The sequence below is a fragment of the Pteropus medius genome, unplaced genomic scaffold (genome assembly GCF_902729225.1).
Source record: "Pteropus medius unplaced genomic scaffold, Ma_sr-lr_union100, whole genome shotgun sequence".
Lineage (NCBI taxonomy): Eukaryota > Metazoa > Chordata > Mammalia > Chiroptera > Pteropodidae > Pteropus > Pteropus medius.
In genome coordinates this window covers 6,535,297-6,553,222 of record NW_024351730.1, presented here as the reverse complement: position 1 = coordinate 6,553,222, position 17,926 = coordinate 6,535,297, and the positions used below count along the sequence as shown (strand labels likewise).

At 34.3% G+C, this 17,926-nt stretch overlaps 1 protein-coding gene across 2 annotated transcripts in view; it reads left to right on the top strand.

Annotated features, from left to right (window-relative positions):
- Positions 1-17,926, top strand: part of NFXL1 (nuclear transcription factor, X-box binding like 1) — a 50,826-nt gene that overhangs the window by 30,337 nt on the left and 2,563 nt on the right. For both annotated transcript variants that reach the window (XM_039845141.1, XM_039845140.1), the window contains exons 18-22: positions 5,715-5,881; positions 8,627-8,696; positions 12,333-12,437; positions 15,409-15,495; positions 16,297-16,350. In XM_039845141.1, the coding sequence (XP_039701075.1) occupies positions 5,715-5,881; positions 8,627-8,696; positions 12,333-12,437; positions 15,409-15,495; positions 16,297-16,350 (483 nt within the window). The remainder of the gene's footprint in view (positions 1-5,714; positions 5,882-8,626; positions 8,697-12,332; positions 12,438-15,408; positions 15,496-16,296; positions 16,351-17,926) is intronic.

Below are 17,926 nucleotides of genomic sequence, written 5' to 3'. Positions count from 1 at the left end.
AGTGAGTAAAAATTATATTATTTGGGGGATAACTTTGCAATCACTCTAATGTATATATTGAAAACAAAATAATTCAGAAATTAAAAAATTAATTCTTTACCATAACAGCTCAATTGACACCCATTGGAGAAAGGCTACTAGTTTATATCTCTTAACCCAAATGCCTCTGGAAGTTTTAATGCAGTTTCTGCCTTGAGTTGTAACGCAGAGCCTTCAGCATAGCAGATATTTAATAAGTATTTATTGATTGACTGGAGTCAAAGCTCTTGTAGTCCTATCAGGGTTATTCTTATGTGCAGTGGCTCTGATTGCTACCTATCAACAAATATTCCTGTTGTCTATTCATTGGCTATAGTGAGTGGAACTGTGGTTGACAGAAGAGAGGTGTGAGGCTGATGGCAGTGGAAATGGTATGTTTTTCAGGCTAACATAGGATCAAATATTTTTTTCGTGACTGGAAGAAGAAATAGAGTAATGAGGATGGTGTTTTTCTTTGGAGAAAATCTGTCACCAAAAGTAAATAAAAAATTTATATATGCATACATAATCATAAGTACATATATTTCTATGTAATTATGTATGTTATAAACTCTTACCACTTGGTATTGTCCGCAAACCAGCAGCATTGGTATCATCTGGAATCTTAGAAATGCAAAATATTAGGCCCCACCTCAGCATTTTACCAAGATTCCCAAGTGATTGATAACGCTCAAAAATGTTTGAGAATACCGCTAAAGGTAATATGTGTGATGTGTCATGTTTCATTGATTTTTTTTCTGGGGATGGTTCCTGGATTTATTGTAATAGACAATTAGTTGCTTGTATTTATATTGTACAATACAATGAGTTTTTAAAAATTATAGTTGGCATACAATATTAGTTTTAGTTGTGCAGCATAGTGATTAGAGATCGATATAAGTCACAAAATGATCACCCCCACTAAATCTAGTACCCCACCTCCCCTTTACATATTTATTACAACATTGTTAACTATTTTCCTTATTCTACACTTTATATCTCCATGTCTATTTTGTAACTATCCATTTGTAGTTTTAATCCCTTTGCTCTTTTTCACCGTCCTCCCAACTTCTCTCCCATCTAGTAGCCCTCAAAATATTCTCTGTATCTATGAGTTTATTTCCGTTTTCATTGTTGTTGTTGTTTATTTTGTTCTTTAAATTCTAGATGTATGTGAAATCACGTGATATATGTCTTTCTCTATCTGACTCATTTCTTTCAGCGCAATACCCCCTAGGTCCATCAAGGCAATATCTTTTTCCATCCCCTTCCTTTTAGTCTGTGTGTGTCTTTTAATCTGGAGTGAGTCTTTTGTAGGCAGCATGTGTAGGAGTCTTTTGTTTTCTTATCTATTCAGCCACTCTATCTTTTGATTGGAGCATTTAATTCTTTTCTATTTGAGGTACTTGTTGATAGGAATGTAGTTATTACCATTCTTTATGCCTGTTTTTGATACATGTTCTTTCTTTTTAAAGAAGTCCTTCCAACATTTCCTGTAATACTAGCTTGGTGTTGATAAATTTCTTTAGCTTATTTTTGTTTGGGAAGCTCTTTATGCTTATTTTTGTCTGGGAAGCTCTTTCTCTGTCCTTCGACCTTAAATGATAGCTTTGCTGGATAAAGTATTCTTGGTTGTAAATCCTGGGTTTTCATCACAGTGAATATTTTGTGCCAAGCCCTTCTGTCCTGCATAGTTTCTTTTGAGAAATCAGCTGCCAGTCTTATGGGTGCTCCCTTATAGGGAACCAACTGCTTTTCTCTTGCTGCTTTTAAGATTCTCTCTTTGTATTTAACCTTTGGCATTTTAATTATGATGTGTCTTGGTGTGGCCTCTTTGGGTTCATCTTTTTTGGACTCTCTGAGCTTCCTGGGGTTGTATGTCTTTTTCCTTCACCAGGTGAGGGATGTTTTCTATCAGTATGTCTTCAAATAGCTCTTCAACTTCTTGTCCTTCAGGTACCCTCACGACATGGATATTTTTAGATTTAATTTTGACCCATATGCTCCTTAAATTATTATTATTGTCTTAGCTTTTTCTTGCCATTCTGATTGAGCGTCCTTGGCTTCCCCATGTGTTCTTCATTTCTGACTGGTTCCCTTTTATAATTTCCATTCCATTTTTATGTTTTTTGTCTCCTTGTTGAAGTTCTCACTGAGTTCATTTACACTTCACCTAAGTTCATTGAGCATCTTTATAACCAGGGTTTTGAATTCTGCATCTGTTAGATTATTTGACTTCATTATATCCGGATCTCTGTTCTGTTCTCTCATATTGTTTCTGCTTCTTTGTCTTCCCATTTTGGTTGCCTTTCCATGTCTGTTTCTATGTACTAAGTAAAGCTCCTAAGTCTCCTGGTCTTATTAGCGTGGCTTTGTGTAGTAGGTGTCCAGTGGCACAGTCCTGAGAGCGGTTCAGCTGCAAGCCAACTTTAGCCCCAGCCTCTGCCCCTTCTGGGCCACCTGTTAAGATTCAGTAAGCAATCCACAGATGCTGTGCTTATAGTTGCCTCAAGAAACCATACCAGAAACTGAGGCCAGCTGCCTTCAGTGTGAGTTCTTGGAACTGGCTCAGCAAGGAGCACCTGACTCGCCAAGGACATACCTGGATGTGGCTTGGATGGGGCCATGAGTTCAGGGAGGTGTGGTTTCAGGGAATTCTCTGGGCGGAGTGACCTCTGTTATCCAGTTTGATGATGTCTCAGCTATGGCAGTGCTGTGTGCACACATTGGGAGGGGGAGGGCTCAACAGAGGAACTACGGATACCGCCAGCACTTCTGCCGGGGAGTAAGCCTCTCCTCTGGCCTTTACTCCGACAACTCAGTGTCCCCCTCTAAGGGTGCCCCCTGAGCAGCTAGCTTGACACCGGTGCTCAGAGCGAGCAAGTCTGTCACCTGGAAAGTCCGCTTGTGGACACGGTCCCTTTAAGAGGCATCTTCAGCTGCTGCTGCCACAACCTCTGTCCCACTCACCTGCTCTGGACCAGGCAGCCTTGCTTCTTTGCCTCCTCCTACCTTTTGCTGTTGCAGTGTGATTTCTTATTTCTCTCCCTAGTTGTAGTTCTGTTCATCTAGATCCCAGGTGACTTTGCTTGCTGTCTGCTCTGTTTCTGTCACAACTTTGATTTGGTCCCAAGAGGGATGAACAAAGCCTCTATCATCTACGCCATTTTTTCCCCAGGCATTCTCATTGCTTTTTTAAAAAGAGAATTTTATTATAGTTTTTAAACTTGCTAAAAGACTAGAACTTAATTATTCCAACCACCGAAAAGAAAGGATAATTCTATAATGTGATAGAGGTGGTAATTATTGCTATGACAGTCATATTACAATATATAAATGTATCAAATTTACATGTTGAACACCTTTATACAATCTCAGATATATTTCAGTAACGAGCAAAAAAGATTCACATATCAAAATTAGTTTTCTAATTTCTTTTAATAACTCAAATGTTTATTTTGCTTTCCTTGTCATCATCACATTACTTAGAATTAATTGCTCTCCCCCTGGATTTCCAGAAAGTTGGATGAATCAGAAAAAGCTCATTTTAAAAGCTAATATGACTGATTGAGGAATTATTGTGGATAATTCCAATATTGCTGCTTAGGTTAAAACAGCTAAACTTGCTATATTTCCTAGGTCATCTCTCCTTGAAGATAGAACCTGGTATTGGAAGTGATCCAGGAAGATAGCTTAGCAAATATAGATTCAGTGTTTTTTTTGTTGTTGTTTTCTCATAGCTGGAAAGAGGCTCATATCATCAGTATAATTCTTGTTTTGCAGATAGAGAAACTAAAGCTTGTCAAATGACTTGTCCATGATCATACAAGAGGGTAGCAATTCAGAAAGTAGTATCCCTGATGTCTTAACTACCAGCCCTGTGTGCTCTTCTATTCATATTATTTAAATGGAGATTATTGCAGATGTACCACATGGCCAGAAAGAAAAAATGAAATAGACTATGTGTGTTATCTTTGGTTATGTTTGGAAATTTTGTGATTCATTGCCTGTCATCCTCCCAATCTTTTCTATTTCTGAAAGTTGTATTGCTATTTTAACCCAGTTGTGCAGATCAAAGACATAGGACCATTGCTTGATTTTTTTCTTCATTGTCATTGTCTCACAGCAAGTCTTGTTAGGTTTTTCTTTAAAATAGATCCTGAATCTGATCATTTCTCATAACCTCTGCCTCCAAGTCACCATCACCTCTTACCTAGATTTCTACAGTATTTTCCCAGCCACCTTTCTATTTCCACTTTTGTTATATTACATCAGCCAGATTCATCTTTTTAAAATGTAAGTCGGATATCATCTGCCCACTCAAAACCCTTTAGCAGTTTTCAGTCACTCTGAGAATAAAACCCAAAGGCCTAAACAATGGCCTGTAAGGCTTTATGATGATCTAACTTCTGAGTACCTTTCTCACCTCATCACTCATTCTCTTGCTTGCTCTCTTTTGCTTCTCTCCTTGCTATTTCCTGAGCATTCCAAATTTGTTCTTACTTCAGAGCTTTTGCACTTATCAGTCCTTTTCTCTGAAACTCTACATTCTTATGGCTCTCTCCCTTGTTTAACTCAGTTTCTGTTCAAATCTGAACATTTTCAGAAGGCTTCTTTCTTCTTGTTGCATCACTCTCTCTTATCCTGCTTTATTTTTTTCAGATTATCTATAAAGATGTTCTCTTATGTTCTTTACCTTTCCCACTTAAATGACAGTTCCTTAGGCCAGGGATTATTCCCATCTTGCATATTCTCAGTGTGTGGAACAATGCCTGGCATATAAATGCTGAGTAACTACTTGTGGAATAAACGAATATACTTTTTAAAATAAAAAAATAGAAATTATTTATAAAAGAATTTTCATAATTTGAAACCTTTTTTCTTTTTAATTCTACATGTCAAAAATAGCTTAGAGTTTTATTGACATAACTCTTGTAATCAGGACTGTACTTAGGTATGGTAATAAAAATGTTTAACCTTGAAGACTTAATATCCATATCTATATCTTTAATGTATGACGTGAAAATAAACAATATCCTGCAATAAAAATCTTTAGACTTCTTTGGTAGATAGATACTATTTAAATTAAGTTGTTATGGCAGAGAGGTGATTTATTAAGTTACATTTGAGGTAGATTTATTTGTACTAAATATAATTTAGTTTTGGCTTATTGAACAGTACATGAAAAAATAAACTGCTGCTCATTCTTTTTTTTCTCTATGTGTTTTTCTCTTTGGTGAGATGAGAAGACTGTCTTCAGAACATTAACTACTTTGAGAATTTTTATTTATGTGTTAAAGGTGTATTGGTTTCTTTAGTTTGATGGTGATTATGCTTGTTGGGTGAAAATGAATTGATAATGTTTTACTCTATTATTTTTTCTGCCACTGACTATTCTTTAAGAAGTAATTTACATTTTTAATAGAGTTAATCAAGTTCATTTTAAAGGTGAGGAAGTTTGGTTTAATGAGGTTTGTAGATATAAAAATCTTTGTGAATAGTGGTCATATTGATAATCTTGCTGTTCTTCATTTTGAATATTTTTAAAATACATGAAAGCATGCATCATTTTATTAACTATTTCTAAGAGCTGCAGAAGTACTTACTTTTAATAAGATATGTAAATTTTATAATTTTGATATATATAAATGTTAGATATCTGTACTTAGGTGATTTCTTTCCTTGCTATTTATCAGGCTGGCCCAGAATGCCTTCAGTGTGAAGAAGGGTGCTCTAAATCACGGCCAGCGGGCTGTCCTCATCCATGTGTTTTGCCGTGTCATCCTGGGGAATGTCCTCCCTGTGTTCAGATGCTTAGAATAAAATGTCACTGCAAGATCACAAGCCTATATGTGGAATGTAGGTAAGTGGACAGAACAAATATTCTTGTTTATTAAAATTATTTTAATTGATAACTCTTTATAATTCAGAACCCTTTATACATTGTATAGTCTAAAGCAGGGGTTCCCAACCCCTGGGCCATGGTCCGGTACGGGGCTGCACAGCAGGAAGTGAGCGGCGGGCAAGCAAGTGAAGCTTTATCTGTATTTGCAGCCGCTCCCCAGCGCTAGCATCGCTGCCTCAGCTCCACCTCCGATCATCAGGCATTAGATTCTCATAGGAGCACTGGTCCCTGGTGCCAAAAAGCCTGGAGACCGCTGCTCTTAGGAATAGTTTTCAGTGGTGGTTCTTAGACTCTAAAGGCCTAGGTTTTTCATAGAGACCTGGAAGGAAGAAATGTAGAATACTTTACCTTGTAGATACTTCACCCTGATTTCAACCAGGGTAATTCTGTTTTTTTTTCCATTCAGGAATTCAGTATAAGATATTTGTAGGAAAAAACTTGTATAGCTGCTTTTGAAGAAATAGGAAAAGTACTCCTGTACCAGACTGTTCAGATAACAGTGTCAAAATAGAATTTCATTGGATCAAAAATTGCCTCGTGCATAGTTACTTAGCCATACTTTTAAATTATAGATTTAAAAGGTAGAATTTATTACAAATGTTGCTGTTCTGGCATTTATCATGCTAGGATATGACCTCAATATTTTTCTTATTTAAGAAAAATGTAAATTTTTGCTTGTGAATTATGTGGAAGGAAAAAGGTTTATATTTTTTTCTATTTAATCATTTACTTTAATTTACCTAACTTATTCAGTTCCATTTCACCCAAGTCTGTAAAGTGGACTTTTTGTAAATATGTTTTACTCAAGTTAAATTTGGGAATATAACTTTATTTCTGACATTTTTGAGCATAAATACTTTTTGGAAAATGCCTATTAATATCTTAAATTTGTTTTTGTCACTTATACTCTAGATTCATGCTTTGTTAAATTGTAACAGTCAAAATTACTTTGTTGAAATTTTAAAAATAAAATATTACAATTTTTAGCTTTAGGAGTTTTGTAGGGAGAGTAAGAGGACAATTTTGCTTTATCGATGGGTGATACTGATAAAAAAGAGGTGGTTTTCTTTGGTCTTTCAGATCCTAAATCTTTCCCTCTTGCCTCTTTTTCTCTGTCTTGTGGTCTTCAAAGGTTGCCTTTCCCTTTTTCCCAGAGTGTTGTCTTTCCAAGATTGGCTCTTAGATTGCTGTGCACTTTTTAAAGTCTCTTCCCCTTAGTTAGTGCTCTGATCTACCAAGATTTTTCAGTATTTTTATACTCAGAGTGGACTTTCATTTTCCGGCGTGATGTTAGCTCCCCCTCTTTTCTGCTCAGTTTTTCCAGAATTTCACTGGCTCTCTGAAAAGACTTCTTATGGGAGCTTCAGAAATAGCTGTGCTAGGAATTAATATTTATTTTTCAATAGATAATTTGAAGTTTGTAGAAATTTCTGTCGTCTAATTATAGACGACAAGATCATGGGATTTGAGTGATTTTATTTGTAATGAGCTGAATGATTTTTGAGGGGAATGTGTGGATACATTTGGATTGAGGTGGTTTCCATTACCTCAGCAATATCCAGAGTTCCTTTTTCCTTTTGTTGAATATCTATTTGAAGTATATGTTTTTATACAGAATCCTTCATTTTCAGTATTCTGTTAATTTCTTTGCTTTAATTCAGTAAATTATTTCATAAGTCATCTTTTCCTTTTAGCCCTTTTCTACTTTATATTTCTTATATAGAAATTAGATATAAAAGATACAGACCTTGAAAAGTAGGTAATTTTTTCTAATTATAGAGTAATAAGAACAAAATGATTTTAACTCTTAAGTTCAGAGGTGAGCACCATACTTGTAAGAATGAAAATATGGAACATTTAGTAGAGCCAGCATAAAAACTTTGTGATATCGTTAAGTAAAATTTTGCCAAGAAGATTGCACGTTATTTTAAGAGTGGATTTGTAGCTAATTTGATACAAATACTAAGATTATAGTTTTGACATTAGTGAAGCCAACTTTATGGCATATTTTGGCAATTGTGTCTAGTAAAGGGAAATAGAGAAAGCAGGAAAAGAAAGAATAAAGGAAAGGAGAAGAAAGTAATGGGGAGTAGAAAAGTGAGAGGTATGATAGGGATTTTTAAATTGTCACTGGTTACCGACTCGTGCAGTATGTATTATGGTTCTATTCAACTACCTATTAGAAAGTAGTTTTATTCCTTGGTGTTTGTGACTATTTCTGAATTACCTACTGAGTCATGTGTAAAAGCACAGACTGATCTAAAATGACCTTACCTAAAATGAATCAGTTCTAACATTAATAGATAGCTTATCCAAAAAGAACTGAAAGGCTTTTCGAATAAGCTTACTGCATTTCCCACTGAATAGCCTAAATTTCCTATAATGATTGACCTATAGGGAAAGATGGTATAGGAACTATCAAAGAGAGGCAAGGCATAGATGATATTTCTTGTGTGTTTTGTACTTCCTTCTTACAGTGATTTTCCTTTTGGCATTTAGTTTATTGGTAGTTGATGAAGGACTGGAAGGTTCGATTTATCAGAATAGTTAAGTAATTTGAAGGTAATTTTTACAGATAAAGATACAAAATATTTCTCAAGAAAAAATAAGTAATTCTATAGGTATGTTTGGAATTGGGAGTTATTTTTGGAAAATATGCTATAAAAATGACTTTGTCATCAAAACTTCCTCTCCTATTTTTAGAAAAATAACCACAGCTGATGTAAATGAAAAGAACCTCCTCAGTTGTTGCAAAAATCAGTGTCCTAAAGAGGTAAGCTTTCACGGAACCTTTTAAGTTGTCTCTCCTGGGCATTGTCACTCCTAGATTTTCTTTTCTCTTGTTTGGTCACCCTATTTCAGGTCTTTTCTGGAACTACTAAAAATGTGAGTCCAGAAAGAAAAATGTAATTGATGTCTATAAAACTGTAATACATATGATTAGTGTAGATGCACATTTCTATATGAAATTTGGGGATATTCAGATTAGGAATGACCCTTTGAACATTTTTTAAAGCAGGTTATATACTTTATGCAGTAAGGTATTCACCTAATTTAGGCTTATCCCCATAATGTGATTCAGACTTAAAATATAAATGGATCAAAAACTGTGTGGCTCATAGGCCGTTAGTAAATTCATGGTAGGTTATTAAAAAAAGATATGTCTCTGTGTGTGTGAACTTTAAAGTTCATTATTATTTTGAATGAATTAGTATAAAGGATTCATATATAATGTTTTATTTAGAAAGATTCAATGCTTATATATGCATTATTTATATTTGAACTTAAAAGAATCAAAAGTGGTTCCAAAAAATTGTTTAGAGTGAAATAGTAAAAACTCACTAATTGATTTATCCTGGCAATAATTTGAGAAACCATCTGTTTTTGGCCAATCTGAAAGTAAGGGTGGACCTTTTGTCATTGTTGTTGTAGGCAGGGCAGTGACAATTATTTGATTTATAAAGTGGACACTTATAAAAGAATCCTCTTATAGATGTACTAATAGTACCTGTTTTCTTTTAATTCTTGGTCTTTTTACACTTACCTAAGTGTTTCTCATCTTACTTAGAGTCAGGAAGAGATGACAGTAAAGTAAATATAATAGCAAGTCTTTTTGACTAAATAAAACAAATCAATGCATGATACGTCTTTTTGTTAACAGTAATTTCTTTTAACTGAAACTTTGGATACTTTTTAAGGATTTCTGTTTAAGAATTGTTGGAACTAGAACCCGAGAATTTCAAAATTTATGTAAGGTTTAAAAAAGGAGACCATGTCAAGTAATAAATGATTATTTTAATAATCCTGTCTTTGTTAATATAAGTAAAACTAGAGGCATGGGATATTTCAAATTTAATTTTCTGAATTCTTCAACTCTTTAGTTTTTCTTGTTAAAATAAATTTTCTTCTGTGTAATTCAGATTCCAAGTAATAAGTAATTGAGAAGGTTTTATTTTTAATTTGACACAGTAACTTAGTATGATATTGTGGGTAGAAATAAGATAATTTGGGGATTGCTAATTTGCAACCTACCATTGTCTTGGCTGTGATTCAGTTGTCATGTACTGACATTTGGTGGGACTAGACGAGTGGGCAATGTTTACTTAAAAATTTGTTATCTGTGCTCATGATTTTGGATTCTAGGCCATTATGGAGCCCCTGGAGTTGCTAGTATCCTTGGGCTTTCTTGAAAAATATATCCTTAGGCTGAGAATAATCAAAATGGCTATTATATTTTGGAGCAACCTAGGAGTGAGCAGGTGAATTTTGTCGTGTCTAATAGAACTCATTCTAGTTTACGGCCTCTTGATATTGGTAAAGCTACAGCAGTGGTTGTCAGACTCTAGTGTCTATCAGAATCACTTCAGGGGCTTATTAAAACAGATAGATGGGCCCCATCCCAGAGTTTCTGATTTTGTAGTCCTGGAGTGGGGCCCAAGAATTGTTAGCACAGACTCAAATGGTTTGCTTGCCTGCACATATCAAAAAAAAAAAAAGAAGAAGAAGAAGAAGAAGAAGAATAAAAGGCATGAGCTGGAGTTTGCAGAAGTAAAGGTTTATTTAAGAAGTTGGCGCCAAGCCCAGAGACACAGGTGAGCTAGTGTTCTCAAAAACCAGGCTCCCTGATGGCCTCTAGTAGCTAGGTTATATAAGGGAAAAATCATTAATCATGGTGACTATGAGAGTTGAGCTTGTGGGCTCTACTGAGTGGTTGGGGCTAAGGTGAGGAGCAGTTGATCATGGCTTCAGGTCCTAATGTCGGTTATGGCCTTGTTCTGTCTGGTTTCCAGGGGACGTGGTCCGTGGGGCTGTTCAGCTTTCATGAGCCCAGAGCTGAAACTGAGGCCAAGGTGTTATCTTTGTTTGATGAAAACCTTATTCTAGTTTGAAGTTTAGTTATTGTAGCTTGGTCATGGTTGATAGACCTGAAGCTTTATTCTTAAGTGAGTTTGATGCTGACCAGAATGTCCTAAGGGCTTAATAATTGAAAGGAGTGGACATACAGTGTATGTACAGATAGGAGGATCTGGTGGCAAGAATGCAGGTGAGTCATAGTTCTGTCAGGCTAAACAAAGCTAGCTTGGATTAAAGCAAAATGCACGCTAAAGAAATGAAGTTCATTTGCAGTTACAGAATTTGCCTAAGAATTTACATAGTGTTGATACTGTTGGTCTAGGACCACAATTTGAGGACCACTAGGCTACAGATTCAAAGCATACTTAGCATCAGCCAAGAACTATGTCACTTTAATCTGCAGAATATCTTGTACTCAGAGTTAAATATGGGATTCTGATAAATTCTGATGTATTAATAAATTCCTTTTCCTTTATCTTCCCCTCCCCTGTGCCCACAGATTTCTTATGGGCAGGGACTATATCATATTTATCTTTGTACTCAGTCCCTGGTTCCCTGGTTGTACATATGAGGCAGCTGATAAATGTTTATTGAATGTGAATGAAAGAATGACCAGTAGAAATGGCATAGGCATATCTTTTCAGCTCTGCTACTTCTCAGCTATCCACTCTAAGTGTCCTCTGGACTGTTGCAGTAGATTTGAATTTAATTAAAAGAAAATTAAAGATACCATTGGGACTTCCAACTTTAAACTCTGTCCCACATATATATTTCTATTTTAAAATTTTCTTCTGAGTTTGATTTTATTATTACCGCATAAGCTTTTCTACTTTTTACTTGGGCAAATAACTACTCTGTAACTCAAATTGTTCATATATATAATGGAAACAGTAATAATACCCACTGCAGAGTATTAAATGTAAAAGTCTTAGTATATGGTAAGTGCTAGCTGTAGTGATAATGGTAAGGGTATTTATCCACAAACAATATTGTTTTGTAAGCTTTCCTTAATTATTTTTAAAGGGAGCTTTTTAAATTATTGAGAGTAAAATGGAACATTTTGAACTAAATAGTGTTGGTTATTGGTAAGCCATTTGATATGTCTAATGAAAGTGCTAGCAGAATGATGTTAAGGGCTGAGTAGGGTAGAAGAAAACCATCTCACTTTGAGTGGAAAGGGCAGGGCATCTCATCTTAAGCGAATATTAGGGTTGGATGTTTTAGAAAAACCTTTTGCTGTGAAATCTGTGATGAAGATACAGTCATTATATATTATGCATTCTAATTGGTTTTCTTTGTGACTGCTTTTCAGCTCTTTCAGAATATAACCTGGCTTTTGAGATAACACATCCTTGTACATCTAACAGGGAAATGGTCATGTGATTTGATTATAATTAAGGTTAATTAAAGGGGAAAAAAAAGCCCCCAAATTAGCCAATTATCCAGGATTGACTGACCCTATTGTGATGGACTCTCTTAAAATAATTGTTGGAAGGAGAGGTAGAGTATGACTAAAATGCAAATATGTAATTGCTTCATTTTGGTTTTATTTTAGCTTCCTTGTGGTCATAGATGCAAAGAGATGTGCCATCCTGGTGACTGTCCTTTTAATTGCAACCAGAAGGTAAAACTTAGATGTCCTTGTAAAAGAATAAAAAAGGTAAATATTTTAATTTATCGGAAATACCTCTTTATGTAAATTTGTTTTTGTCTGTATTTTGGTATTCTGTGGCTTTATTTTTTGCCTTTTAATTTTAAGGTCATATTTCTTAGAATCTTTGTTATTAGTCCATCTATTTCTGTAAATGCTTATTTTAAAAATCAGCTTTATATGACAATTTAGTTTTCTGCAATTTAATAGTAAAGGGTTATTTTATGTTGGAACCAAGTTCAGTGCCCTTTTTTTGAATAGAATCAGTGCACTCTACATTTGAAGTCTTTGCGTAAGAACACATGTGAGTAATAAAGTGAGCTTCATGGTTTAAGAAATGATCTGGAATTAACTTTTGTTGCTCTAATGAAAACTGTTTTTTTCCCATCAGTATTATGTTTTGAAAATGTTGCTTTCAAAAGACTTCACATGCACAGCCTTATAAAATTATAAAATAACATTCAGACAACTCATTTTAAGATAAAATAAGTAAAAGTGTGAAAACTAACTATTGGAAAGCTCAATGGCAACAAGCTACATGTCGTTCAGCAAAATTTATAAAAGAAGAGTCTGAATTCTTAGATGTCGATGACTGGTCTTTTTCCAGTTCTTCTTTTCTTTGACTTTCTCTTGACATAGTTGACTGCTTTGAAGCTTTCTTCTTTCTTGATCTCTGGTTTTTCCATATCTGTTACAGTCGTAACTCCTTTTTTTACTTACATTCTTAATGGTCATTCCCTAAAGCTAGTCTCCTTTTTTCCTGCTTTAAATTCACTCTTTTATTTATCCTTTTAACAAATATTTACTGAGAATCTTTTATTGAGGATCTTTTCATTTATTTTCACAGCTCCTACTGTCATTATCTGGGGTGGATAACTTCTGAATTTAAATTTATAGGCTTGACCTCTTCTGGAGTTGAATTCCTGTGTTTTAGATATTTAAAATGGACCACTTTTACATGACAATCAGTATTTAGTCAAGCCAGTTTAATCTGGGATGTCTCAAGTGTTCTCTCAAATCTCACGTGTTATCTGCCCAGTAGGTGCAGTTTGCTGCCCATTAGAACTGTGGCAGCAGCTTTATAACAGATTTCCTTGCCTATAATCATAATACTTCCCTGATCTTACTTCTTCAGTGGTTCTTCATCCATTATGGGGAAAAAAGATGCATTTTATTAGAAACGTTTACATATATACAGACTCGGCACACAGGACAATTATGCTGACACCTTTGCCTGCTTTGCTTGTCCAGTCTCAACCTCTAGTGGTCAGTCATCTCTGTGAATCTGTTACTTAAATGCCCTAACATTTATTTATGCTGTATTCCCCTTTAGTCTGTGGTTTTATATATATATATTTTTTTCTGTGTAAAATACAATGTACTTTTCCTTTTCTGCTCTGCTTCCTAGAATCCTGTTAATAATTGGTGTAAGCATTTCCTTGTTTGGAGGGCCTGCCTTTCCTGATTCCCTTGGGAAGACTTAGGTGTTCTTTCCTATTGGTTTTCTTTCTACTAGGTTTTAGAGAGTTTTCTAGAGAGCTTTATGATTTCTAGGGACATCTGTAACCTTGTTTGCTCATTTGTGAAATAGTTTATACATAGATTTATTGAAAGGAATAAAAGAGGTAGTGCCTGTATAGCATTTAGCACAATGACTACTATGTTAAATAACATAGCAGTGTGCTTAATATTTAGTAACATAGCAGTAGCTGCTAATAGTAGCTGCTATTATTATTGCTTTAGTACTTATCATTATACTCTTTTCTGTATTATATGTCCCCTGTTCCTGACACTGTGCTTGGCATGGAATAGGCACTCTGTAAGTTCCTTTTGAATGAGAAAAAATATGACCCCTCTTTTAGGCTGATAGACTTAATGTCTGCAAACACACAATATTTATTTTTGTCTCTAATGTTTGTACATGATATTTTTCCTTTTTCTGGATCATCCTTGGAGGACAAGACTGTGTTTATCACCAACTCAGCCAAAGAACTAAAGGGGGAAAAAAACCTCTAAATAATAAAATTTCATTCTATAAAGTGCCTTCACTAAAGTATATGCACTTTGTTCATAGGAACTGCTGATCTTACTTCTTAACTCTGATAGATTTGAACTAAAAAACTGGAGTCTGAGGGTGTAGTGAGAGAATAGAAATTGATACAAAAAGGTACCCTTATAGTAAAAGTGACATCTGGCAGCAAGAAATAGGGAGCAAATAAAAGATAGATAAAAGATCTACAAAATCAGAGTCTAAGACTATAGACTCTGATCATAGAATTGATATAAAGTCATGAAGAAAAGAGTATTTTTATTTTTTATTATTTCATCAAGGAGGCAGTGAAGTACAGATACAAAATGTAGAACAATTTTCATCTAAACTTTTTTAAAAAAGGTTTACTAGTTGAGAGAAAAAAATTATAGCTCTCTAGAAAACTCTCTAGAACTACACTATCTGAGTTGGTAGCCACTGGTCACGTGTGGCTATTTAAGTTTGAATTTTAATGAATTATCATTAAATAATATTAAACATTCATTTCCTTGATTTCTCTAGCTACAGCTGAGTGCTCAGAAGCCATATGTGGTTAGTGCTACCCTGTTGGTAGTGCAGATTTAGAATATTTCCGTGATCTGAGAAAGCTCTGTTGGATGGCACTGCTCTCATTGTATTCCCTGGAGGCTTTAGAAGATTAGCAAGAAACAATAAAAACTGAAGTCGATAGTGGCACTTAGTACATAATTATTCAATGAATGATTTTAATTTTATGGTATTTGCTTATTTGTAATTAAGAGAAATAAAGTAATAATAATTATACTTTAAACCAAGACATTTAATGCTTGCAACCATATCATTAAATATTAATGAACATGACTATTAAATAATTTGCTTAACTTTAAAATTGTTAGGGAAATTTTGCTTTTTCTATGCCATACAGTTAAGACGTTGAAGGAAAAAAATCTTAAAATCTGAAATTATTTATAGGAATTGCAGTGCAACAAAGTACGTGAAAATCAGATTTCAATAGAATGTGACACAACATGCAAGGAAATGAAGCGGAAAGCCTCTGCGGTAATTTCATGTTAAATATCATCTTAACGTGCTAATGGCCTTCCCTGTTTATTTTGTGCATTTCTTTATGTGCTTATTACGAATGACTCGAAATCTCATCTTTTTTGCTTTTGTAATTAAGCCTAGTTTCATAGGCCTATTTTGAATCTTCAGATGTGCTTTTTATTGTCTAGTATGTACTAGATTTTTAATCCTCTGTACCAGTTAGTGTATGTGATCTGGGACATATTTGTTCATTTTAATGTTAGTGTAAGCCTCCAGAAAATTTGATTAAAATAATAGAAAAATAAAGTTTTAGGTGTCTTTGCTGTGTGGGTTACCTCTTATGTCACTATTTCCCTCAGTCAACCCAATCACTGAATAAACTCTTAATTTTGTTTGAAACTAAGGTTTCTCTTCCAGACATTTGAAGTAAATGGTCAATTTCAGCTCTAGACAAAGAGTGGTATTTAATAATTGAGTATAGCTTCTTACTGTGGTAACTCAAGAGAAAAATCCAGTTTTAAAAACATTTCAGTTTATACTATTGTAACTCCTTGAATTGTGATCTAATATCTGTTATAATTGTTAAATCGAAATGTTTATATAAGGTATAACATTCTACCTCTCCTCACCCTCAGTCTGTTGGACAGTACCTTGGTAATACTTTTCACTATAATATTTATGCTTCTTTAAATAATTTCAAATATAAAGCTCCGAAAGGTTGTAACGGGTTAGGGGAGCCTTGGTGGGAAGATGTTAAAATTCTATTAAAAATTTGATGATTACAATGTTAATTTACTTTTAAATGTCTATAAACAGATAAAAGAAGCAGAAGCCAAAGCTGCTCTTGAAGAGGAAAAACGAAGACAACAGGTAACTGAACAAAATACCCAGATTTATGTTTCTTTGCATCGTTGTTAGTTTTTATTCAGACACAAAGTATATTCCAGGTACAAGCTAGGGGCTGACCAGTTCTATTCTGGACTGAAAATAATATAGATCCTACAAAAGAAAATTACCTATTCACTTACTTTAACCCAGGTATACTGAACCTCTAAAGAAGCACAAGGTCCCATATATTCCCATATATTTTGTATATTCCCAATTTACTTCCTTGCCAGTTTCATCTGTTCTCCAGCCATAAGAGTCTTAACTCCTCTTTTGGTTGGGGGCAAGGGTTGGGGTATAGTGATGTCCATTATAAGGCATCTCCTGAAGCCCATGTCTTCACTCATCTAAAATTATTTGAGTTCTGTTTTGCTGAGCTGTAGATTTTCTGTAACAAATAAGTGTTGTTTACTAACCAATATGTTGTTTTAATAATACATTCCCTATTTCCCCATTACGTTCTTAAATATAGGATTATTATTCTTTGTTATTATCTAGATAATAAATGCATTCCTGATACCTCTTGTTTGCTCAAATACTATATTGAGCATATACTACAAAGTGTGGCTTAACTTTCTAACAGTGACATGCAATTATTTGTCAGTTTTCATTTTGAGATGCTTTATACTTATCAAGCAAGGTATATTTTATGTTTAAATGCTACTTTTATGAATGAGGAAATTAAAACTTTTATGACTTGAGGGAGGACATTAGAAATAATTCATGTAGCAAATAAAAGTGGCCAAAATGATCTTTGATATTTGATGATTTTATAAAGTTGATTTGCCTAATATCCCAAAACAAGTTGTCAGAGCTAATATAGTAAAACATGGGTTGGCCAAACTCCTGGGAAATTAAATTATTAGGAATAGTTTATAGTTTCCCTCACCTTTTTATAAACCATTATGGATGGTAATCTTAAATATATTCCCTATTTACTGACCTTTTAAACAGTATATAAAGTATAAACATGATGACCATAGGTCATCATTAAAGCATCATTTGTTTTACTGTGTCAGTGATTGTCGTGTTTGGCTGCTTTTAATATATTTTCACCTTTTTTTATATACCAGCAACCACTTGACAATATTCTTAATTTTGGTTCATTGAAGAATGTCACTTTTGATTAAATTAAGTAGATTAGATCTTCGAATGTAGTTTATAGTCAAAGTAATAGATATATTAACTCAATTTTATATTTTCTATTAAATAAACATTTACAGAATCTTGCATGGATATTACATATATATTTTAGTTAACATGTTTTAGTTAACTGCACTATGGTGTATCATATTATATTACCATGTCATGTATTAAAGTTTGATAAGTAAGTTCTTAACAGTAGAATAAAAACCCACATTTTATATGAGTGTTATCAGTAGTCCTTTTTTTAGAACCAGGGTTGGCCTCTGCTGTCTGGAGGAAGTGGTCACCTATCTGGTGTGATTTAAATGGTGCTGAAAACCTCCTCACCCATCTTCAAAATAGGTCACCACCTGCCAAAATAGGATGCTTTTCCCAGCATTAGGGTCATTCATAGGACCTTGAGTGGAGGTGGTTA